Source organism: Musca autumnalis, unplaced genomic scaffold, assembly GCF_047663935.1.
Source record: "Musca autumnalis isolate F117 unplaced genomic scaffold, ASM4766393v1 scaffold_4, whole genome shotgun sequence".
Lineage (NCBI taxonomy): Eukaryota > Metazoa > Arthropoda > Insecta > Diptera > Muscidae > Musca > Musca autumnalis.
Window position 1 is genome coordinate 230,443,553 of NW_027411977.1, and position 25,141 is coordinate 230,468,693.

The window sequence follows — 25,141 nt, forward strand, 5'->3', positions numbered from 1 at the left end:
TGGTGTCTAAAAATTCATGATTTTTGGAACTAATTTTTACAAAATTCATTTTGGAAAAAATTTTATAAATGCACTATTTTTTTATAAATCTATGCCATGGTAGAACAATAAAAGGTAACAGCAATACCCAGCTGACTGAACTGGGCTGTAATGTTAGTGTCAAATTCCATACGACATTTTATATATTTATTTCTATGTTCGATGTATATATATATATTTTTGAAGAACAAATTTATTCATCACAAAAAAAAACTATTTCCCATAAAGACTTCTTCATATCATTGACATGTAGGTTAAGGGATATGTAGTCAATATATATTGACTACGCCACTCGGAGACCTTTCGGTCCATTGTGATCATCCATAAATCAGAAAAAAGAGGTTCAGAATTAACTGAAAAGACAAAAGAAGAGAAAAGTAAAGAAAATAGGGTGGGGTTGGGAAAGTAATAATAAATGGATTATTAAAGATGAAGATGTAATAAAGAAAGGAGGATGGTTTATTTGGTGATGGTAGAAAACTGTCGGAGAAGTAGATACGCTTATGGGTCGCGCCGTCCCAGCCAATTCAAATTTTAGATGATGTTGTTTATGATTGTTGGTTCCATGTTTGAGTAGAAGATTAAGCTTGGAAGAAAGCATACCCCTGTTAATCTATATCGCTTTCGAGTTAACATCGGGCAACGACATAAAATATGCTCAATAGTATCCGTTTCCTCCTCATCTTCACAGAGCCTGCAAATTTGCCGATAAAAGCTCGGATGTTGCAATGACCGGTAATGACTCCCGTCAATACCCTGATTTCTGATTTGCTCAAATTTAAGAGTGAAGTTGTTCAGTTTGTTGATAGAGTCAGCCAAATGGCCCTTGACACGTTGCACCTTGGTTCATTATGCCATAGTTTCTTGGCTCGTTAGTGAAAGAACGTCTCCACTCTCCGAAAAAGGTGACATATGGGTGGTTTGATTGAATCAGTGATTGCTAGACTTGTTAATTGGGATCCATGTCTTGCCAGTTCATCTGCTTTCTCGTTTCCCACAATGTTTGTTCTACCATGGCTACAGAGAAAGGAATTCTCCTTAAAAATCCACGCCACACAGAAAGAAATACTCCTTAAAAATCCACGCCACCCAGAAAGAAATACTCCTTAAAAATCCACGCCACACAGAAAGAAATACTCCTTAAAAATCCACGCCACCCAGAAAGAAATACTCCTTAAAAATCCACGCCACACAGAAAGAAATACTCCTTAAAAATCCACGCCACCCAGAAAGAAATACTTCTTAAAAATCCACGCCACACAGAAAGAAATACTCCTTAAAAATCCACGCCACCCAGAAAGACATACTCCTTAAAAATCCACGCCACACAGAAAGAGATTTTCCTCAAAAATCCACGCCACACAGAAAGAGATTTTCCTCAAAAATAAACCACGCCACAAAAGAATCAACCTTAAGAAGAAGAAATTAACATTAATAAAATATATTCTCCCTAAAATTCCATGTTTAGAAGGAGTTAACCTTACAAATATTCTCTTTAAGGATCCAGGTTGTGAAGAAAGAATTCACTTATTTCTTTAAAAATATTTTTCTTAAACTATCTAAAGTGAGTTAGTCAGACGTATTTACTTCAGTTTCTTTTATTAAAACTGCGATTGCTAAGAGTACATTTTAAATTATCCTTCAGAATGTTTAAAATACCACATCGTATTCATAAGTCCTTCGACAAAGACAAGATTCCCTACACCGGAAGCACTCATACAAAAATCCACGCCATACAGAAAGAAATACTCCTTCAAAATCCACGCCACACAGAAAGAAATTTTCCTCAAAAAATCCACGCCACGCAGAAAGGAATTCTACTTAAAAATAAACCACGCCACAAAAGAATCAACCTTAAGAAGAAGAAATTAACATTAATAAAAAATATTTTGCTTAAAATTCCATGTTTAGAAGGAGTTAACCTTACAAATATTCTCTTTAAGGATCCACGTTGTGAAGAAAGAATTCACTTATTTCTTTAAAAATATTTTTCTTAAACTATCTAAAGTGAGTTAGTCAAACGTATTTACTTCAGTTTCTTTTATTAAAACTGCGATTGCTAAGAGTACATTTTAAATTATCCTTCAGAATGTTTAAAATACCACATCGTATTCATAAGTCCTTCGACAAAGACAAGATTCCCTACACCGGAAGCACTCATACAACCCCATAGAATAATTGATCTTCCTCCGCGCTTTACGGTTGGAATTGTGTGTTTAGGGTCCAAGGCAGTATTTGCAATGGGCAATACCTTACTTGGTCCATCCGACCCAAACAGGTTAAATTTACTGTCATTGGCAAAAATAACAGTCTGTTTGGGTCGGATGGACCAATTAAGGTATGGCGTATAGCAAATACGGCCTTGATATGGGTTGTATGAGTGCTTCCGGTGCACTATAGGTATTTTTGTACAGGCTTTTAGGCAAAAAGTCGATTTATGTATTTTTAATAACGCGAGTTTTCTAATTTGATTTGAAGAAAGAACATGTATAGGAATATGACATTTGTTTACAAAAATATTCAAAACCCGCTGTATTATTCAAAGTCAAAATCAAAAATTCGAAAGCAAAATAAAAAATATTAAGAAAGATAAAAACTCAGAACAGAATTAAAATGCAATTTGTAAGAGTTTGGTAATATCCAAATAAATAAATATGATATTCAGTAGAATGGTGACAATGTGTACTTTCTCTGTAAAGTTATAAATTTCTTTAAAATGTATGCTACTGCCGAAAAAATCGGCATCATCGCTCATTCTTATTATATGGCCTAGCCAACGCAATCGCTGCATCTCGATACGTTTAACTATGTATATTGATGTCGTTGTATATCAAATACAGCTCGTGGTTCATACGACTTCGATATTCAACGTCAACGCAGATCGGTCCGTAGATCTTTCGAAGAATTTTTCTCTCGAACACGCCAAGCACTGCCATATCTGCTTGCGCAAGTACCCAGGCTTCGGAACCATACATCAGCACGGGTGGTATCAGTGTTATTTTTGTTTGACGAGTTGTGGCTTTGTTTTTAAAGTGCTTACTTAGGTCAAAGTAGCATCTGTTGGCCAATACAATTATTCTTTTTATTTCACAACTGATGTCATTTGTTGTGTTTACGGCGGTGCCGAAGTCTTTTACTACCTCAAAACTATAGGAACCAACTTCAACAGTTGGTCCGATCTCAATGGACGCATTGCGCAGATTACCTTGCTGGTCTCTACAGGAGGATGTGCCAGTTCCAAAGCCATCAGTTTGATGTTTCATCTTTTGTAGAATTTTCGGACTTCATTCTGTCTCCTGTTCATCTCGACTTATTCACACTCCCGCTTTTTCATCTCTCTCTTTTTCCTGCGGAAAAGACGTTTCTCCTCTCTCCTTTTCTCCCGATAACTCTCTCGTGCGCTCCGCGTTGCTACTGATTGTAAAGTAGCCCTATATGCCGCATTTTTCTCTGTTTTTTGCATGGAGTGGGCAATCTTTGCCATTGTCCTGAGGTTATCGGGACGATGAGTTCTTTGATTAAGCAGTTGGGCCGTTTGAGTGGAATATGCTGTGGCTATCTGTTGTGATTGCAGTTTATCGATGCCCAACTTCCGTGTTGTGTCTGTTCGCACTTTGTTTGCTACGTTTAATCTGTTACGTACCTATGCTGCATCAAGGTAGTGGTCCGAGTCTTTGTTTGCACCTCGGAACAATCGTACATCCAACACGCTTGATGCATGTCTTCCATCTACGTGATCAATTTGATTTCTTGTTCTTTGGTCTGGCTTAGGTGCCCTTATGAATATCGAGATGCTTAAATCTGGTACTGCTAACTACCATGTTTCTTGCAGCTGCAAAGTCTATCAGCCTCATACCATTGTCAGATGTTTCACTGTGGAGACTGAATTTCCCGACTGTTGGGCCAAAGATATTCTCATTTCCAATTTTGGCATTAAAATCGCCTAGTATAATTTTAATGTCATGGGCAGGGCAACGGTCGTAAGTTTCTTCTAAGCACTCGTAAAATATATCTTTTGTCTGTTCGTCCTTGTCTTCAGTGGGAGAATGAGCGCAAATAAAGCTGATGTTGAAGAATTTAGCTTGTAATAGAATTGCAGCGAGTCTTTCATTCACTGGGGTGAAGCTGGAGACTAGATGTTTTAACCTCCGACCAACTACAAATCCGCAACCAAACTCATGCTTTGTGTCATGGCATCTATAATGCAGGGTGTCACCTTTAGGTGTTGTTGTGACGCCTTTCCCAATCCATCGTATTACCTGTATGGTGCATCTGCCAATGCGTAAACTGCACTTTCTCTATAAAGAGTGCGAACATTCCAGGTGCAGATTCACAGATCATGGTCCTTAAAACGTTTGTGGAGGTCGTCAACTTTTGAGGGATTTGCTTTTATTTTCTTTCGTTTTTTCATAGTAGGCTGGTTTTTCTAGGGGAGGGTTATAAACCCGACGCCCGAACCCAAGTGTTTAACGTTCTTATGGGTGACACCACGGGGAGGTCAAATGACACCACGGGGAGGTCAGTGTCCACTTGAGATGAAAGAGGGACCAAGATAAATCCTGGGCTTTGCCATGTTAAAGCCGGTCAGGACCGTTGCTTGGTACCTTCCATGCCCTACGTGAATGAAATATTAAACACAAAAAGCATCGGCTTTGGACTAAAAATAAATTTTCTTTAAAGAACTATCCACAATTTGTTGCAAAGTATAGGAACTTGCTAATTTTATACCCTAGACAGACGGCAGCGTTAATTTGCATTAAGAACTGTATTTAATTTTGCCCTGACAGACGACAGTTTCTGCATTTACGAAACAGCTGATTGCTGGTAAACAACTGTTTTGTTGTTGTTTGCAATGCAAATTGTGTCTCATATGAATATGGGTTCTCTTTTACGGTATTGCCATATTAAAATACCTAAATGCCCTTTAAATTCAGTTTCATTTTGTGCATTAAGAATGTGGATAATGCACGAATTAATTTGCATTAAGGCAGTTAATGCACATTAACGCTGCCGTTAATTTTAAGTTAAGACACTAATGTAAAAATATAAAAAAAGGACAAAATCATTTTCATTAATTTACTCTCAGCAATCGCTGTTTTAATGAAAGTAACTGACATGGCTACTTTTCACTGTGACTCACTGTATGTACATTTTTAAAAATCCACAGCACATAAAACTGCAGCAAATTTCAAAGAACCCATTTTACCTAACAATTCACTAAAGAAATGACAACAATACCAACCATCCAACCCTGGATGATAGTACAAAATATTATACAGAGCATAAGGAAGCAATTGAGAGGAAGAGAGAAAAAGAGGGAGCCAAAAAATACTTGTTGATGACTATTGTTTTGTGTGTGGGGATTTTCGATATTCACTGAGACGGCGAATGTATCTCGTCGTGTGTTGATGATTACTCTCTCAACAGAGGTGAGCTTACCGATGTTGATGTTGTTGCTATTGTTGTTAGTTGTTGTGTGATTTTCATTAATGGGCAACAACACAAAAACAACTTCGATTTTTAGTTAATTCTTGGCTCTCGCATGGAGTAGAAGTGTTTTGTCGTCTCGTTCGTCGTGGGTTTTCTTTTCGTTATTTCTGTGGTGTGATTATTTTTTACACAAAATTTTAAGTGTGCTCATTTGTTGCTTTTGCCGCCGCTCATCGGAGGAATATCTTCTAGCTGTGTATTTGTATTGTGGCTAGTTTAGTTAGCAGCATTCATTGTATTGTTGGGATGATGATGATGTGTTGTTGTTGTTCTGTGTAGATCACATGAAGTCTAAACGTTGTCGTCGTTGCCGTCTCCGTCATTTGTTGTTATTATTATTGTGAATATTTTGTTGCTATTTTTTCTGTGTGATTTAAACAAAAAATTACTTGGTTGTGTAAAAGAAAACAAAAGACAAAGTAAAATAAGAAAAAAGAGAAGACAAAGTAAAAGAAGAAGAACTATAAGTTATAAAAATCAACGATGATGATGGTTGATGTTGCCTTGCTCTGAGTGTTACGTGAATGAGTGAGAGAGAACGAGAGGGGGAAACTGTAATTGCCGTGTTGGTTACTTATTGTGGTAGTGTGGAGCTTGGCTCTACTCAGCAATTCCCCACAAACAGTTTAACAACAAACAAAAACGTATACGATCAAATAAAAAGAAGAAGCAGAAGGAGACGAAGAAGAATAGAGTGCAATTGTATCTAAATAAAATTAATCAGCACCACCACCAACCAGCAGAAGGGTCTTTAACGGTGTCGCTTGACGAATGGTTATTTCAATTGAATGCCGATGCTCAAACGAAGATGATGTTAAAACATAAATAAAATAAAAACAAAAACTGCATGAGTAATAATGGATAAGTAGATGGAATGTGTAAATGGAAAAGAAAAAACGTGATTTAATAAAAAAGTAACGACCAAACAAACACGTGTGATAAAAGAAGTCAAGAAAAAAAAAACAACAAAGTAAAACATTTTGTGAATAAAGCAAAAGCAAACATAACAGAAAAAAGGTAAACAAAAAAAAAAAGCAGCCACTTCTTTAATAAATTCCACAGAATTACAAAATTTTTTTGGGAAATCTTTTTCTCGAAATTGAAAAGTTCTGGGATATTCTTCTATGTTGTTGTTCCCTATGAACACTACAACACTTCTGTACGTGGTTTGTTTATTAAAAATTCCAGCGTATTATAAATTTATAATTTATGCATATTCACAGAAAACGCTCTATTCGCTCGCATGTATTTTCTTGTGTTGAGTACACCGCCTCCTTCTTTTTTGTTCCATGTATGATTATTATTATATGGCTAGTGCTTGCTCTTCTCTGCTGTCGCGGTCATCACCGTAGACTGAATTGGCAATACTGAATTTTCTGCATAAATACTACCGTACATAGCTTAGAATACACAGGATACAAAATTCTTGTGATCTTGCAGCGTTAGAGCTTCTAATTATCTAATGGTTTCCATAGCTTAGTGGTTTTATCTCTCGAGCCAGACACAATCATTTATCATTTGTCCACTTTCCGTTATGGCTCCAGCCGACACTGATCTAACATCCATACCATATATATTTAAGGTACCGGCTTTATTTTACACATTTTGGAAATAAAATGTCAGGTGTAATACTGGGATGTAGGATACTGGGATAGAATTTGTAGTACGCTACATCTTTTCAACTGTCCACGAATCACGAATGTCCATTCATCTTACCGGTTTGAAATATGCAGTTTTCCGATGGGATGTCTTTATAATTAGATCTGTTGTCTCCAACATCCAACAGTCTAACTTGCCTTGCAAATACAGAAACAGCTGTTTTTGCAAAATTTCTTTGTTTTCTATTTTGACGGAACTAACTGTCAAAATATAAAATATGTCGCACAATATTAAATTGTTGGGCAAAATACAAGACAGGAAAAACATGAATGAAAACGATGAACGTAAGAAATGTGAATACATTCAAAGCATAGCAAATTTTCTATTCTATTTAATTTAAATTTAATTTTCTATTCATTGTTTTATATTCGAGAACAAATATAGAAACAAAAATGGAAAACCTGCGAGAAATTTTGGTTGACAAAATAACCCCAATTTCCAATTTTGACAGAATTATCAGAGAAGAGAGGTTATTTTGACAGAATTAACTGAGAAGAGAGATTGTTTTGACAGAATTAACTGAGAAGAGAGATTGTTTTGACAGAATTATCAGAGAAGAGAGGTTATTTTGACAGAATTAACTGAGAATTTCAATTTCAATTGTATTTTTTGTTTTGTTTTCATTTTCGTGTTTAGCTGTTGAAATTGGAAAAAGGCAAGAGAAGAAAAAGATCAGGCACAGCACCAAACATACAATAATGCAACAACGACGACAACAATAAACACCACCACTAGCAATAAATATACGCAACCAAAAATTTACACAGGTGATTGGCACTTTTTCTCTGTTATAAAAATTGCACACACACGAAACAGCAACAACAAAAAAACAGACACAATTCCACATAACAGTTTCGCTGCAAGAAATGCCGCCAAAGAAGGAACCCAACGCCCACAATAACAACAGCAACAACAACGAAACAGCAACCCAATCAGAGACCACCACAACAACAACAAGTGCTTCGAATACCACAAATACTAATAATACAGGTACTACTGTTGTTGCAGCCGCCGCCACAAACATGTCAGAAACTAGCGCCGCAGAGCAAAGAACCGTCGCATTCCATGCCAATGCAAAATTATGCCGCTTGGTTCGGAAATGCCCTTGGATGTATGATCGTAATCACCACAACTATGCCAAGAAACACATTTTGGATAAGTCATGGTGTAAAATTGCTCGAGAATGTAATGATTCGGGTAAGTACGAACAAAAAAATTGAATAGTTTGGCAACTCTTGTTAGCTTGTCACTGAAGGAAAACAGAGAGAGAGAGAGCAAACACAGATCACAAACCTCCCTCTTTTGTAGGGTTATTAAAGAGTAATTTGTATGATGATGTTAATCTGTTGCTGTCCGTAGTGTTGCCAGATTTTTTATTGGGTCTTTTTGACACAAAAAATGCATTTTTTGGGAAAAGTGTCGTTTAGGGACACTGGACATTTTTACCATATGCATGTTATGCTGATCGCAACGAGAAGACGTTTGGCAGGGGATTTATACTTTAGCCTATGATCAGTAGTGCAATTCTCTAACTCATTTTTTGAGTTACCGACAATTGTCGGTAAAATTAAAATGTTTATAATTTCGGTAATTACCGATGTTTTTCGGTAAGTTAGCGACGAATAAAAAGCAGTCGTAAAGTTATACCGATAGCACGAGTGTTGTCAACTTTTTTTTGAACTTTTCATTCATAATTTTGCGTTTTAATTTTACCGATTTTCGTCGGTAACTCAAAAAATGTGTTAGAGAATCGCACTACTGGTTCAAAACCCGATTTTATTCCGAGAAAATTGGCAATAAATAGAGAGCTTGGGTGTCTGTACGATACATTTAGCACATAAGCAAGTGCATTTGACCCTCTGGTATTCAAGTCTGCTCCCTATTGCATATAAGATAGTATATTGCGTGAGCGACTAAAGCCTATGGTAAATGAAATAATTGGTCAGTGCGGCGTTAGACCGGGCAAGTTCACCATTGATTAGATATTTACCTTGAGGCAAATCCTGGAAAAGACACAAGAAATGCAGATCGAAACCTATCATATTTTTGTCGATTATAAAATAGCCTTCGTCAGTCATATACAGCTGATGTGACAGATTTTTTTTATAAAGATTGTGAAATATTTCTCAAAATTTTAAACATAGGATCAAAACAATGATTGATATCTTTAAAAATTAATGTAAGAGACGAATAGAAAAAATTCATGATAATTCCGCTCATAGCAAAAAATATAACAGAACACCTGTAACACTCAAATAATCATACTCACAGCTTAAATGATGTATTGTAAAAAACAGATTTATGAGAGAAAAAAATAACGGTCTCATTACAAATGTTTGACAATAAATGAATTCTAATATCATTTTAAAGTGATATTTGACACGATCCGTTTAGAATCGAACACTTCTTCCGAGAGTTTTCGTTATGGGTAAACGTACCTCAGTTGAAAAATGTCAAGATCTCATTCGACATCATTCACTTGGAAACAGTCAAAAGAAGATAGTTGAAATTGTTGGATTGAGTACTTCTACAGTCCAACATATCGTAGAAAGATTCGTAAAGGAAAATAGAATTGATAACAAGGGGAGAAACGATCATAGGAAAAATCAAAGCTAAGCTTGATCCTAGTATCCCAAAGTTGGCAATTGAAGCCGAGAAATACTTGGAAAAGTCATGTAGTCCCGAAACAATAAGACGAGTTTTGCGAAAATTATAATGGCAGAACTGCACGCAACAAGCCCTACGTCAATGCCAAAAAAAAAAAAAAATAGAAATCGTCGAATGGAGTTTTCCCGCGTGCATTTAGACAGGGATATTTAATTTTGGAATAACGTTATTTTTGCTGACGAAAGCAAATTTAATATTTTTAAGTCAGATGGCAAGTCCCTGGTATGGAGGAAACCCAATACTGCCCTTAATCCGTTAATTTACTGTCAAACACGGTGGTGGCAGTGTAATTGTATGGGGCTGCATGTCATCTGTAGGGGTCGGAAATTTGGTATTTATCAATGGGAATATGGACAAGAGAATATATTTGGACCTGCTTAAGAATAATTTGCTACAAAGCACAGAAAAACTTGGCATAAGGCAGTCATTTCGATTTTATCAGGACAATGATCCAAAGCATACAGCCGAAATTGTGAAGACTTGACTCGCCTGGAACTCCAGCACAAGGTCCAGGGGCTCAATTCTGTTTCTATGAAAATGTAAAATGAAAACTTTTATAAAGGAGAAAGCTGTCAAATGAAAAAATTATAAAGGAAATATTTTTCATTTCAAATTTTCATAGAACAAGAATCCAGCCCCAGATCTCAATGTCATAGAGAATTTGTGGTCTCTACTTGAAAAAAAAAAAAAACATAAGAACTCACAATATTTCAAATGGATGGGACCTTAAACGTGCCTTGCTTGAGGAATGGGAGAAAATTAGCCCAGATTATACCAGGAAGTTGATGGAATCAACGATTTTATCAGGACAATGATCCAAAGCATACAGCCGAAATTGTGGAGACTTGGCTCGCCTGGAACTCCAGCACAAGGTCCAGGGGCTCAATTCTGTTTCTATGAAAATGTAAAATGAAAACTTTTATAAAGGAGAAAGCTGTCAAATGAAAAAAAATTATAAAGGAAATATTTTTCATTTCAAATTTTCATAGAACAAGAATCCAGCCCCAGATCTCAATGTCATAGAGAATTTGTGGTCTCTACTTGAAAAAAAAAAAAAAAAAACATAAGAATTCACAATATTTCAAATGGATGGGACCTTAAACGTGCCTTGCTTGAGGAACGGGAGAAAATTAGCCCAGATTATACCAGGAAGTTGGTGGAATCAATGAATACTCGCCTAAAGGCCGTTCTGGATCAAAGAGGATGTCCCACAAAAGTACTAGAAATTACTACAATCTCAAAACAATCTATTACATAAGTTTATTGAAGACTTTGCATAGAATGCATCATTTAAGCTGTGAGCTGAAGAACAGCACTTTTTCATTTAATTTTAGTTTATTATGGCGCGATGAATTGCTTTTTTTTGGGAATATGTTTCTATAAGACTTAAATAATGAATAAATGTTTTTATTTTGTTTCCATTACCTAAAACACTCAAAATAAACTGCTTTTTATTTCAATTTGACTTCTACATCAAATAAGCTGGGAGTAACTGTACGTTCAAAGGTTTTCCAAGCCATGTCTGATTTTTCTATCCCCACCAAAGCTCACTAGACTTTGTAAGATGACATTAACCGATACTCTGTCCTCAGTTAAAATTGGGAAGAACCTCTCCAAAGAGTTTATGACCAAAGGAGGTTTCAGACAAGGAGATGGCCTATCGTGTGATCTCTTCAACATCCTGTTAGAAAAGGTAAGAGATGCGAAGGTCAACAGAAGCGGGACAATATACATATGTATGTATACAAACAGCCATATGTTACTTGCTTATGCCGGCGATATTGATATCCATGGGTCGATCGGTAAAGGAAGTAATTGATACCTTTGCAAAGATCGAAAGGGAATTAGCTAAAGTCGGTCTGGCGATAAAACCAAGTTGTTGGTATCGACGCGTAATGCGTCCACCGATGTCGCACCGACTGTGAATGTTGGTACCTACAATTTTGAGGTAGTAAAAGACTTCGCTTACCTCGGCACCGTCATAAGCACAGCAAACAACATCAGTAGTTAAATAAGAAGAATAATGTTGACCATCAGATGCTAAGTAAGCAGTTTAAGAATAAACCCACATTGACCGTTTTTCATATATATAAGGTACTTCAAACTCAAATCGAATATGATTCAGCATTGATATCAGAGTTCGCAAGAAACAATTAAAATTAAATTTATACGATTTAAACCTCATTCGGAGCGCGCACATAAATTACCTGGGGTAATTAATGACATTTCTCAGTCTGAGGTATCATCCGCTACAGGTGTTCTTTAGAGGACGTTTGAGTACTGATTATATGATGCTGATATACCAATCATTGATACATTCACACCTAATTTATTTAACAGGAGTTTACGGAGTTGGGAGTCATGTCCACTAAAGGATTTACAGTGTGCTCTTAATACAGCAGTGAAAGCAGCTTTGAATTTGCCGATAAGATATCCGACAGTAAGGCTGCATAAAAAAGGCTAAGTCCATTTTCCCGATACGCGGATTATACCTTCAGCACATTTTGCGATACATGTTTAAAACAGTAAAGAAATTGTTAGAGAATTTCAAGAGCTTCACGCCAGTGTGGTCAGTTGTATATTGCAAGGTGACCACTTTGAAGTTAAAAAGCAGAGAATTGGTTTTACTGGGCCAACTGAAACAACAAGTTGCCTTTGATTATACCCTCAGCCTTTAGGCTAAGGAGGGTATATACACTTTGATACGATGAAAATGTGCCTCATCGAATTAATGGTTTTAGACCCCAAGTATGTTTGGACGAAAAGTGTTTCAGACAATTTTGAGTCAATCTAGCCATGTCCGTCCGTCTGTCTGTCCTGCTGGCTGGAGCGCACGATAACTCTTGAACGGATTCGGTTCAAATTTTGGCTTTCGTAATATTTTGCCCAAACTTAGTTTAAGTTCGAAGATGAGCTACATCGGTCCACTCCTTCCGGTACCTCCCCCACAAAAGTTCGAAAATGTTCGGAAAGATTGTGCGCAGGATAACTCTTGAAGGGAGTGACCGATTTGGTCCATACTTTGTATAGCGAAAACTTTCTACCAGAGTAATATGAGGTTCCAATATGGCCTCAATAGGTCCACTCCGTCGGGTACCTCCCACACAAAATTTCGGAAAAGTTCAGTTTAGGGTCATCTCTCGAATCGCTTTGATTTTTGTTTTAGCAACTTGTATTCACTGCCCTCCATACTACGGTACAAGTTTTATCAGGGGCAACTATATACTTCCTGAGAAAATATCATGAAAGTTGCAAAAAAAACCCCTATGACACCGTGTGAGGTGGTTGGAGCCCAAGATAACTCTCGAACGGATCTGCCGATTCGGTCCAAAATATGGCCTTAGTAATATTTTGAAGATAAGCCATATCGGTCCACTCCTTCAGTTACCTCCCCCACAAAAGTTCAAAAATGTTCGGAAAAATTGTTCGTACGGTAACTCTTGAAGGGAGTGGCCGAATTGGTCTATACCTTACACATCCTAATATATCTACCAGATATAGATCAGGTTCAAATATGGACTATATTTGTCCACTCCGTCCGGTACCTCCCACACAAAATTTCGGATAAGTTTACTTTATGACCTAATAACGAATCAATTTGCATTCGCTGCCTCAATTACGATGGTAAAAGTTTTTTAGGGGCAAGTCCATACTTCTTGAGCAAACAGCCCGTATAGTGTAAAAACCCCCTATGGCACCATATGTTGTGGTTGGAGATCCACTTCCATAACGGTCAATGTCGATCCATTCCTTTTAGTATCTCCTCCGCAAAACTTTTGATCTTTAATGCTTATCAACATTTTTGTCGGTTCAAACGCCCAACATTTTTAAAACCCCCTAAATACATACAGTGAGTGTCAAAAATATTCGGTTTTCAATTTCACCAATAATAACACCTCAGTATTTTAGAACCCCATAACCAATATTCAAAAAACCAAATACTTAAAAAAATGTTGGTCCTGTGGCTATTAAAAAATGTATGTAACATGGATCCATGGCAACCCTATAAGCGAGAATAACAAAGAAGAAGTTGTTAACCCTGTTTTCTATGCGTCAAAAATATTCGGTTTTTGTAACTTTTGTTAAATATTTTGGCAAAAAACCGGTCAATATCGGAATTTTTCTGCAATATGAGTATAAATTTCAATAATTGCGAACAAAATCTTTGTTCCTGTGTGCAAACATATTATATTTCATAGCAAATTATTAAAATTTAGTGCTAAGGAAAAACGCTATCCTAGAAAAGAGAAAACTGTTTATATTTCTTTATAAAAACCGCAGAAATAAAGGGAATTTTTGCTTATTTTTGAATATTTAGTCGAATATAGTTGATATAATGTGTAAAAGTCACGATAATGCTGAAATAATCGATTTCGTGAAACACATAAGCCAGCCAAACCAAGGACTGGGAGGGAAGGTAGAGGAATCTCCTAAAAACTTACGGCTAAACCGCCCTTAATTTTCTCGAAATTGGTCACCGAGTCCTAAATGACTTTCAGAAGATAGAAAATATGCACTTACATTCCAAAAAAATCGAAAGGATAAAGCTTTTCATGGCCTTGTAACACATCACACACCATCGGCTTATTTACATAACCAAAAATCTAATTCAAATTTCGCCTTGATGTACCTTCAAAACTTGATGTACATCAGAAACTTGGTGAAATGGAGTTAGTTTTGAATGTCTGAGCTCGAAAATCAGTATACCACCAAGTTTCCGGCCTTTCTGTTTACTCCAACACAAAAAGTACGAAGGAGCTTCTAGGAGACATGTATTTATCAATGACTTGTGATGTGTTACAAGGCCATGAAAGGCTTTATCCTTACGATTTTTTGGAAAGTAAGTGCATATTTTCTATCTTCTGGAAGTCATTTAGGGCTCGGTAATCACTTTCAAGAAAATTAAGGGCGGTTTAGCCGTAATTTTTCAGGAGATTCCTCTACCTCCCCTTCCAGGTCTTGGGTTTGGCTAGCTTATGTGTTTCACGAAACCGATTATTTCTATATTTTCGTGACTTTTGCACATTATTTCAACTATATTCGACTAAATATTAAAAAATAAGCAACATTTCCTTTTATTTCTGCTGTTTTTATAATGAAATATAACCAGTTTTCCCATTTCTGGGATAGCGTTTTCCTTAGCCCTAAATTTTAATAATTTGCTATAAAATATAATATTTTTGCACACAGGAACAAAGATTCTGTTCGCAGTTATTAAAATATATACTAATATTGCATAAAAAGTTCGATAATGGCCGGTTTTTTGGCAAAATATTTAACAAAAGTTACAAACACCGAATATTTTTGACGCATAGAAAGCAGGGTTAACAACGTTTTCTTTGTTATTCTCGCTTATAGGGTTGCCATGGATCCATGTTACATATACTTTTTAATTGCTACAGGACCAACCACAGTTTATACAGTTGGCCATTCAGAGTTCTGTTAACAACATTTGACAACAAACATAATAGATTGTTCATTATTGTGATTTGAATTCCTTTGTATTTTATGTATTTGACAGCAAACTAAATAGTCAGGGCTAACTAATTTGGGCTGAATGGCCAACTGTATAAACTGTGGGACCAACATTTTTTTAGGTATTTGGTTTTTTGGATATTGGGCATGGGCTTCTAAAATACTGGGCATGGGCTTCTAAAAAAGCTCGAAATGGTGGACATTATCAATGTCCATACTGAAAAAGGATGAGTTTCAAAACTGACACGGAACATTGTGCGCAGATTTACAGAAATATAATACAAAATCATCAAAATGCTCACAGATTTTAGTCGTCATATTCAGGGCAATCATGAGTATTTCCCTCAAAATTTTCCGCAAGGAAAATAATTTTGAAAAGTGAAATTCTTTTAAAATCAATATTTGTAAAACAAAAATATTCCCTTTTTGGTCATAAATATGAAAATAAAAAATTGTGAAATTCGGGAATTCGGCACGGAATTGTTCCAAAATTCTCGCTCAAATGATCTTCGTGCGATATAAGAAGTATAATATCCCGCTTGGTGCTTTAATTTTTTGTGAATTTTTTGTTTTGTTGAACGATTTTGGACGGTGTGACATTTAAGTCGTAATTTTTGCACATCTTTGAAAAGGATTTTTGTGTGAAATTTAAAATTAAACTTCACATTTTTTTAATTTTTGGTCGGTTTTTATTTTGGTCGTAAATTTTTTGGTCATATCAAGGCCTACAGAAGGTCGGCCATTCAGAGTTCTGTTAACAACTTTTGACAACAAACATAATAGATTGTTCATTATTGTGATTTGATTTCCTATGTATTTTATGTCACAATAATGTACTTGACAGGAAACTAAATAGTCAGGGCTAACTAGTTTGGGCTGAGTGTCCGACTGTATAGACTGTGGGTCATATTTTAAAAATATTTTCCAGGTACATAATAGGCTTTAATGAAACACTAATACAACAAACACTAATTATCAACTATTGTGGATAATTATTAATTTTATGCATGAATTAACAGATTTGGTCGGCTTTCAATTTAATTTAATTTAATTTACAGTGTTTACAGTTTATGAGTTATTATTATAAGTCTTCTATTGCTAAAGTTTGGATTCCGAAAGTTCCGAACAGATTTATAGCGTTCCGGCTAACTTGAAGATAAATGCGATCATTAAATTTCATGGAGGACATTCTTTGCAATAATTTTTGATGTTTAAATTATATTTTTAATGAATGCAAATTGGTTTATTTTGCGTTTTAAAATTCATCCAATAGTAAAAAATTACATATACCTATTAATGGCCCATAGTTTTTATATATGGCCTGTTCCCGTACTTTATAAAGTGGTAAAAGTCGTAAACGATTTTCATATAAATTTTGTGTACGGGAACGCAAAATGTGTAAAAGTGGTAAAAATTGTAAAAACTTTTTAGTTCTGGAACAGAGCTATAGTTGTTCTTCTAGGGAAATTGTTCCCAGGAACGTTAATATTCTCGATGAACTTTTATAGGCCGTTTATATATAACAAGGTTAACCCAGTGGGTCTGGGTTTCAAATGTCATTTCCATTGTATATACTTCAAACAAATCCTCATAAAGAAGGTTAACCCTGCAAAAAACTATAATATAAACGCCGTATTAAATTCGTATTTTTTGATGAATATTTTATCTTTTCTAGATTTTCAGAGTCTCGAATTTTTATTGGCAGCTTATCACCATGTTTGATATTTTTCTCCAATGCTTATTTTTTATTTTAATAAAACGGTTCACATTTCGATGACTTCTTTGAATTCCATCTTCTCTAGATTTTCAAAGTCTCTAACTTGTTTTATTTATTACGCCTTTTTATTATATTTCTTATTGCGTATCTTTCATTTTCTACTCCATTTTCCAATAAGCGAACATTATTTTGAAGCTATGATATTAATTTCATCATCGTCGTTATAATTTTACTTCGTTTCATTTAATTAGTTTCTTCTTTGTCCACTCTATCGCTCTTCTCTATGCTGTATTATTACATTTCTTCATTGTTTCGATTTCTTCATCATCTTCGTTCTTTCGTAGTTTGCTACTTTGTTTCATCGTTTTCTTCTTTGTTTTTTTATTATTATTTTCATCGTGGTTTCGTATTATACCAAGTCTGTAGTCTGTGTCTGAATGTGGTGATAATGATTCATTGGTATGTTGGATTATTTGCCGACTCTATTTGAGATATATAGTGAGAATGTTGAAAATAACAGGGAGAGAGTAAAAGGAGGTACAGAATATACAACAGGTTCGATTATTTTCATACGACAAGAACTAGTTGATTGTATTGGAAATGATGACGTTTGAAAGGTCATTCAGCTAATGATGTGTGAGAGAGAGCGAACGAATATTTATGTTTTGCTGAATCACAAAGAGAGTGGGATCTTAAAGAGTTGTAATAAATAAATAAATAAATAAATACATAAATAAATAAATAAATAAATAAATAAATAAATAAATAAATAAATAAATAAATAAATAAATAAATAAATAAATAAATAAATAAATAAATAAATAAATAAATAAATAAATAAATAAATAAATAAATAAATAAATAAATAAATAAATAAATAAATAAATAAATAAATAAATAAATAAATAAATAAATAAATAAATAAATAAATAAATAAATAAATAAATAAATAAATAAATAAATAAATAAATAAATAAATAAATAAATAAATAAATAAATAAATAAATAAATAAATAAGTAAATAAATAAATAAATAAATAAATAAATAAATAAATAAATAGATAAATAAATAAATAAATAAATAAATAAATAAATAAATAAATAAATAAATAAATAAATAAATAAATAAATAGATAAATAAATAGATATATTAATAAATAGATATATTAATAAATATATAAATAAATATATAAATAAATAAAGAGTAAATAACCCCTAGCGTCCAAAGATCCATTAATTTAGAGAATATGACACCAACTCCACAACCCAAGGGTCCCCAAGGGTCCTACTATAGCGTAGATGGCCCCCAACTGTTTTTCATGGAGTAGATGAACCCAAGGGTCCTCTACTATAGAGTAGATTATCCCAAAAGTCCTCTACTACGGATTAGATGACCCCAAGGGTCCTCTACTGTAGAGTGGATGACGCCAAGGGTCCTCTACTGTAGAGTAAATGACCCCAAGGGTCCTCTGCTGTAGAGAGTAGATGACCCTCTTCTGCGGATTAGATGACCCCAAGGGTCCTCTACTATGGAGTAGTCGATCCCAAGCGTCTTCTACTACGGATTAGGGCCCTCTACTACGGATTAGATGACCCCAAGCGTCCTCTACTATGGAGTAGATGATCCCAAGCGTTCTCTACTACGTATTAGATGATCCCAAGCGTCCTGTACTACGGATTAGATGACCCCAAGGGTCCTCTATTGTAAAGTAGATGGCCCCAAGGGTCCTCTACTGTAGAGTAGATGACCCCAAAGGTCCTCTAGTGAAGAGCAGACGACCCCAAGGGTTCTCTACTATCCACCAGTTGACCTCAAGCGTTCTCTACTGTAGAGTAGATGACCCCAAGGGTCCTCTACTGTAAAGTAGATGACCCCAAGGGGCCTCTACTGCACAGTAGATGACCCCAAGGGGCCTCTACTGCACAGTAGATGACCCCAAGGGGCCTCTACTGCACAGTAGATGACCCCAAGGGGCCTCTACTGCACAGTAGATGACCCCAAGGGGCCTCTACTGCACAGTAGATGACCCCAAGGGGCCTCTACTGCACAGTAGATTACCCAAGGGTCCTCCACTGTAGAGTAGATGATCCCAAGGGTCCTCTGCTGCAGAGTAAATGACCACAAGGCTCCTCTACAGTAGAGTAGATGACCCCAGGGTCCTCAACTGTGAAGTAGATGACCCCAAAGGTTCTCTACTGTAGAGTAGACGACCCCAAGGGTCCTCTACTGTAGAGTAAATGACCCCAAGGGTCCTCAACTGTAGAGTAGATGACCCAACGGTTCTTATCTATGGAGTAGATGAACCCAAGGGTCCTCTACTATGGAGTAGATGATCCCAAAAGTCCTCTACTACGAATTAGATGACCCCAAGGGTCCTCTTCCTTAGAATAGATGACCTCAAGGGTCCTCTACCGCAAAGTAGATTACCTCAAGGGTCCTCTACCGTAAGGTAGATGACCTCAAGGGTCCTCTACCATAGTGTAGATGACCTCAAGCGTCCTGTACCATAGTGTAGATGACCCCAAATGTCCTCTACTATAGAGAAGATGACCCAAAGAGTCCTCTGCTATAGAGTAGTTGGCCCCAAGGGTCCTCTACTATAGAGTAGATGACCTCAAAGGTCCTCTACTACAGAGTATATGACCTCAATTTACCTCTATTGTGGAGTAAATCATCCCCAGCATCTTTCATTGACGAGTAGATGACCCTAAGGGTCCTCTTCTATAGAGTAGATTACCACAAGAGTCCTCTAATGTAGAGTAGATGACCCCAAGGGTCCTCTACTGACGTCCAGTGCCCTCTAGATAACCTCAAGCGTCCTCCCCTGTAGAGTAGCCACCCTAACGGTCCTCTTCTATGGAGCATATTACCCCTTTTTTGTCTTTACCTGTACTAAGCGAGTAATTTTCTAAATTTCTAACCAAGTTTTTTTCCTTCTCCTTTCAGTGGCTTCCTGCAAAGAACGTTGGCGTAACATACGTGCCGCCTTTGCCCGTTCCATCAACATCTACAAAACGCACAGTGGTCCGAATCGTATAAAGCCCTATTATTTACACAAAGAACTCTCATTTCTCGTCAAACCCATGATGGAGGGACGTGACCGCACAGAAGAGACCCATGAAATATCGGAAAATGGTCTACAAAAAGAAGAATATACCGAGGGCGAGGAGGAAGATGATGATGTAGAATTTGAAGATGATGATCAGCATCCCGATTTGGCAGATGATGACGACCTCCAAGATAATAGTATTGATATGAAATCTGCATTTGAGGCTCTCAATCCCGATATTACCATACAGACTGAGGGTAAATTTCACAAAACCTTAAAAGATTTTCAAAATTCTCAAAAACGTGAACATCACAATGGTGGTGGTGGAGATTATGATAATAGCTCGGCCATATATGAAACGCATGATTTTTCAACTAGTGATGCTGAACAGGATTTCCATGATGGAAGGTATGATGATAACATGTCGCACACCACCGAAACTGAACGTCGTGTGATGACGACGGCAAATCATCACACCAGCAATCCATTGAAACGTCCAATGCAATTGGACACAGAGACATTTGAAATGAAACGTTTGAAATTCAATTCCATACCCATGGGAACCAGTGAGGCAGATTTGCGTTTCTTGGAGGCCCTTCTGCCGGATATGGCATTGATGAATACCAAACAGAAAATCATATTCAAGAGGAAAATTTATCAAACTTTGGAAGAGGTGTTTGAAAATGCCAATGATTTCCCCAATCTCAAAAATGAAACGAAGCCACAAGTTGCAAGTGTCTCGGTGGCAGCAAGACCAAGCGTAGCCTCATTGCCAACAACAACAAGCACTATTTTGAGTAACCAAAATAGTCACAGCATGAACAATAATAATAATTCCAGTACCAGTACCACTACCACAACCATGCAGGGCGGGTCCCAGGTCAAGCAAACTGTGCTGACCGTCAACTCCTCAACAGCTCGAAATTTAATCAACAACATTGCCAATCTGAGTGAGGCTGAGCTGCAAAAGGTGAATGGCTTCCTGCAGACATCTTTGCGTAATGTCAACATCAGTGTTAATACCAATCCTAATAACACAAATAATAACAACAACACCAACAGTAGCACTCTCAATCACACAACAAATATTACAACACGTCTCAGTAATGGAACCTCAGCCACCATTATACCGGCCAGTAGTGCTGCAGCCCGCCTTTTACAATCCACACCCAAGATAACCATTACAAAGGTGACATGTCCACCACCAGCCTCATTGCGTAACATGACCCTGGTTAATAAGGCCACATCACCGAACACCGGTACCGTTTCGACAACCATACATCATACACCCGCTACACCCGTTATGACATCCAATGTCCATTCAACAACCTCCACTTCCTCACCGGTACAATTGAATAATGCACAACAATCGGTTACCACGGTAACCAGTATCAGTACAACTAATGGCACTGCCACCACCACTTCATCAACAACAGCACCAGCAGCATCCTCAGGATCATGGACTCAAATTATGCCATTGGCCATCAAAGATGAAATTGAAGATGTGGATATCGATTGACCAAGACTGCAGTCGCAAGGAGGTGGTGGAGGGGCAGCAGAAGAGGGAGGAGGACTGCTAGTAGAAGCAGCTGGCTTAAAGTCAGCTCGTATAACTGTAAAAAATATAGGTTATCTTAAATAGGGGATATACTTTTTCGAATGTTTAGAAATAAGTTAGGAAAGGCTTTCATTCGGGGACTTTTAACACGTTATTTTGGGGGTTGAATTGCTTTTGAAATCTCAGTGTTATATCATTCACGTCATTGCGGATGTGTTCTATAAAATTATCGTGTATAAACATAATCCAAGTGATCTTTTGTATGTAGGGTTAGAAGATCTTATTTTTATGGACAAATCAACTTTTTACAAGGAAGGAACGATCCTAGAAGACCTCAAGGTGCCTTCTTGTTAGCTTTAACAGTCCTCAGGAGGTCTTCTATTGCCTATAGAAGACTTCAAGAGGTCATCTGTTGCCTTAAGAAGACCTAAAAAGGTCATATGTTGCAAGAGATCTTATGCATGTAGGGTTAGAAGATCTTTGAGGGTATTTGTATGGACAAAGCAATTTTTACAAGGAAGGAATGATCCTAGAAGACCTCAAGAGGCATTCTGTTAGCTTTAAAATTCCTCAGGAGGTCTCCTGCAGCCTATGGGAGACCTCAAGAGGTCATCTGTTGCCAATCGAAGACCTAAAGATGTCATATGTTGCCTTAAGAAGACCTAAAAAGGTCATATGTTGCTTATAGAAGACCTCAAGAGTTATTCTGTTGTCTTTAAAAGACCTCAAGAGGTCGTCTGTTGTCTTTAGAAGACCTCAAGAGGCCTTCTGTTGTCTTTAGAAGACCTCAAGAGGTCATCTATTGCTTAAAGAGACCTGAAGAGGTTTCCGTGAAAAGATCTCAGCAGGTTATCTGTTGCCTTTAGAAGACCTCAAAGGTCATCTGTTACCTAAAGAAGACGTCTAGAGGTCATCTGTGTCCTATATAAAACTTCAAGATGTCTTCTGTTGCCTATAGAAGACCTCAAGAGGTCATCTGTTGCCTACAGAAGACCTCAAGAAGTCTTCTGTTGCCTATAAATGATCTTAAGACGTCTTTTGTTGTCTATAGAAGGCCTCAAAATGTATTTTGTAGCCTATAGAAGTCTTTCAGAGATATACTATAGCCAATAGAAGTCTTCTAGACGTCTTGTGTTGCCTACAGAAGACCTCAAGAAGTCTCCTGTTGCCTATAAATGATCTCAAGACGACTTCTGTTGCCTATTCAAGACCTCGTGAGGTCTTATGTTGTACTTAGAAGGCCTCAAGAGGCCTTCTGTTGTTTTTAGGAGGCCTCAAGAGGACTTATGTAGCCTTTAAAAGACCTCAAGAGATCTTATGTTTTCTAAAGGAGAACTCAGGAGATCTTCTGTATAGAATAATCCAAGAGGTCGATAGAAAACCTCAAGAGAACTTATGTTGCCTATAAAAGACACCAAGAGATCTTCTGTTGCATGTTGAAGATGTCAAGAGATAATCTGTGGCCTTTAAAAGACCTCAAGAGATCATTTGTTTCCTATAGAAGACCTCAAAAGGTATTCTGTCGTCTTTATAAGACCTCGTCGGTGGTCTATAGAAGACCTGAAGAGTTCTTCTGCTGTCTTTTGCCTTCTAAGACCTCAAAAGGCCTTATGTTGTATTTAGTAGACATCAAGAGGTCTTTTGTTGTCTTTAGGAGACTTCAAGAGTAATTCTGGTGTCTTTAAAATACCGCAACAGAACTTCATGAGGTCTTCCGTCCATAGGAGATCTACCGAAAATTTAAACACCAGCCCTAAAGAGCCGTCTCCCATCTCCCAGAGCCTTTTATTTTCACAATATTATTATTATTTTTTTTTTAATTTTACAACTGTGTTTTTATTATGGCTTTAAGGTATATTTAAGCAGTATGCACATTAAGCTGGAAGATCAAGGCAGGTGATATGCTTCGTGTTGCTATAAAAATATAGCAACATTGATGAAATACCATATTGATAAATCTATTATCTTTATTTTATATTTTTTTTTCAGTTCAAAATGTGCCCTTCTGTTCATTTAGTTATAAGTTAAGTTTTTTTATTATTTAATTCAATTATGTTTTCATTTCCTCTTAAACTGCATTAATGTTCCACAAGCCACCACCCCGCGACTTTACAAAAGTACTTTCTACACAGTTTAGCTTTAAGTTTTCAAAAAAATTTTCAGTTATATAGCCTTCCCTACCAGGCTATTTAAAGTAACCTTTTTTAAAAAGGTAGTTTGCTTTTAATTTATCAATTATCTTTTAATTTGCATTAAAATTTTAAATTTTGTTTCATTTTAAATTACATTTTATTTTTATTATCACTAGTTTAAGTTATATTCTCTTTTATTATTTTAACATAGTTTTTAATTTTTTTAACTTGTTTATGTTTTATTTAATAATAGGTATTTAAGTTTTATTTTTTTTTTTTTGTAACAACATAATTTACAATATCTTTATTGTAAGCTGCTCATTTGTATACCCCCACAGTAACAATTGTTTTTGTTAAGTACTTAATTTGTAAGTAAATTTATTATATAATATTTTTTACTTTTTATATAAAAATTGCACATCATTTTTTGGTAATTAAGTAGTTTGTTGTAATTGTTTTATTAATCATTAAAGAATATATTTGCTCAATAATTTAGAGATTTGTTATTTTATTTTGTTAGTAGGTTATGTCACTCGGAGTCCTTAAGTCAATCAACACCGTCAGCGTTCCACTTGATGTATAGGCTCTAATGTAGCAGTGCCCAGTAATGACTCTCGTTATTACCCTTATTTCAGCTTTGCTCAGGCTTAAGAGTGAATTTGTTCTGTTGACTGACATATTTGGCCAAATAGATCTTGATTTTTTGGCTTTTTCGTTAAAAAACGATTGCGTCAGCGGTTGCTAGACATGTTGATTGCGATCCTCGCCTAGTCAGTTAGTCTGCTGTTTGGTTTCCCATAAAGTCGCAATGTCCTGGTACCCAGCATAGCCGGAAACTATTTGTTAGGTTTTTCAAGGTTGCCCTACTCTCAAGGACGGCCTCAGACTTGATGCCAAAGGATTTGATGGCTTCAAAAAACCGCTTGACTATCCACAAAAATAGTCACCGGTTCAAAGCTCTCCGCATCCAGACTTCTTATCAATTCTGCAGCCTTCCTGATCGCGAAGATTTCAGATTGGAGTACACTACAGTCGTTGTCTAACTTGTAAGAGTAATCAAGACCAAGCCTTCCACAGTGGCAGCCCCGGCACATTCGTGGAACCGTCTGTATAAAAAGCCAGACCGTCCAGAGGAGGTTACTACAGACGTCTCTACTTTGGATAACGACATCTATGTATATCTTCAAATACCAAGACTGGTGATATGTAGTCGCTCAGTTTCCCACATTGATCCATTTTGAAGCTCTCTCCTAATTCATTCTAACTTTATCCATGCCCATAGGTGGCACTGTTGCGCCAAAGTTTTTTTACAGCCTTAGAGAACTACGTTGCTGCCTGACACTTAGGGCCTGTT

At 36.4% G+C, this 25,141-nt stretch overlaps 1 protein-coding gene across 3 annotated transcripts; it reads left to right on the forward strand.

The window, feature by feature from the left end:
- Window positions 1-5,560: 5,560 nt before the first annotated feature.
- Window positions 5,561-24,275, forward strand: LOC141400581 (uncharacterized). 3 transcript variants are annotated; one of them, XM_073979828.1, is made up of 4 exons: window positions 5,561-6,546; window positions 7,825-7,955; window positions 8,041-8,385; window positions 19,995-24,275. In XM_073979828.1, the coding sequence occupies exons 3-4, from the start codon at window positions 8,055-8,057 to the stop codon at window positions 21,614-21,616; spliced, it is 1,953 nt and encodes a 650-aa protein (XP_073835929.1). In that variant the 5' UTR covers window positions 5,561-6,546; window positions 7,825-7,955; window positions 8,041-8,054; the 3' UTR covers window positions 21,617-24,275. The 3 variants fall into 3 exon arrangements, with proteins under 3 accessions (XP_073835929.1, XP_073835926.1, XP_073835928.1); XM_073979825.1 differs by having other exon boundaries at window positions 7,825-8,385; XM_073979827.1 differs by lacking the exon at window positions 5,561-6,546 and adding an exon at window positions 7,636-7,750 and having other exon boundaries at window positions 7,825-8,385.
- The last annotated feature ends 866 nt before the right edge of the window (window positions 24,276-25,141 follow it).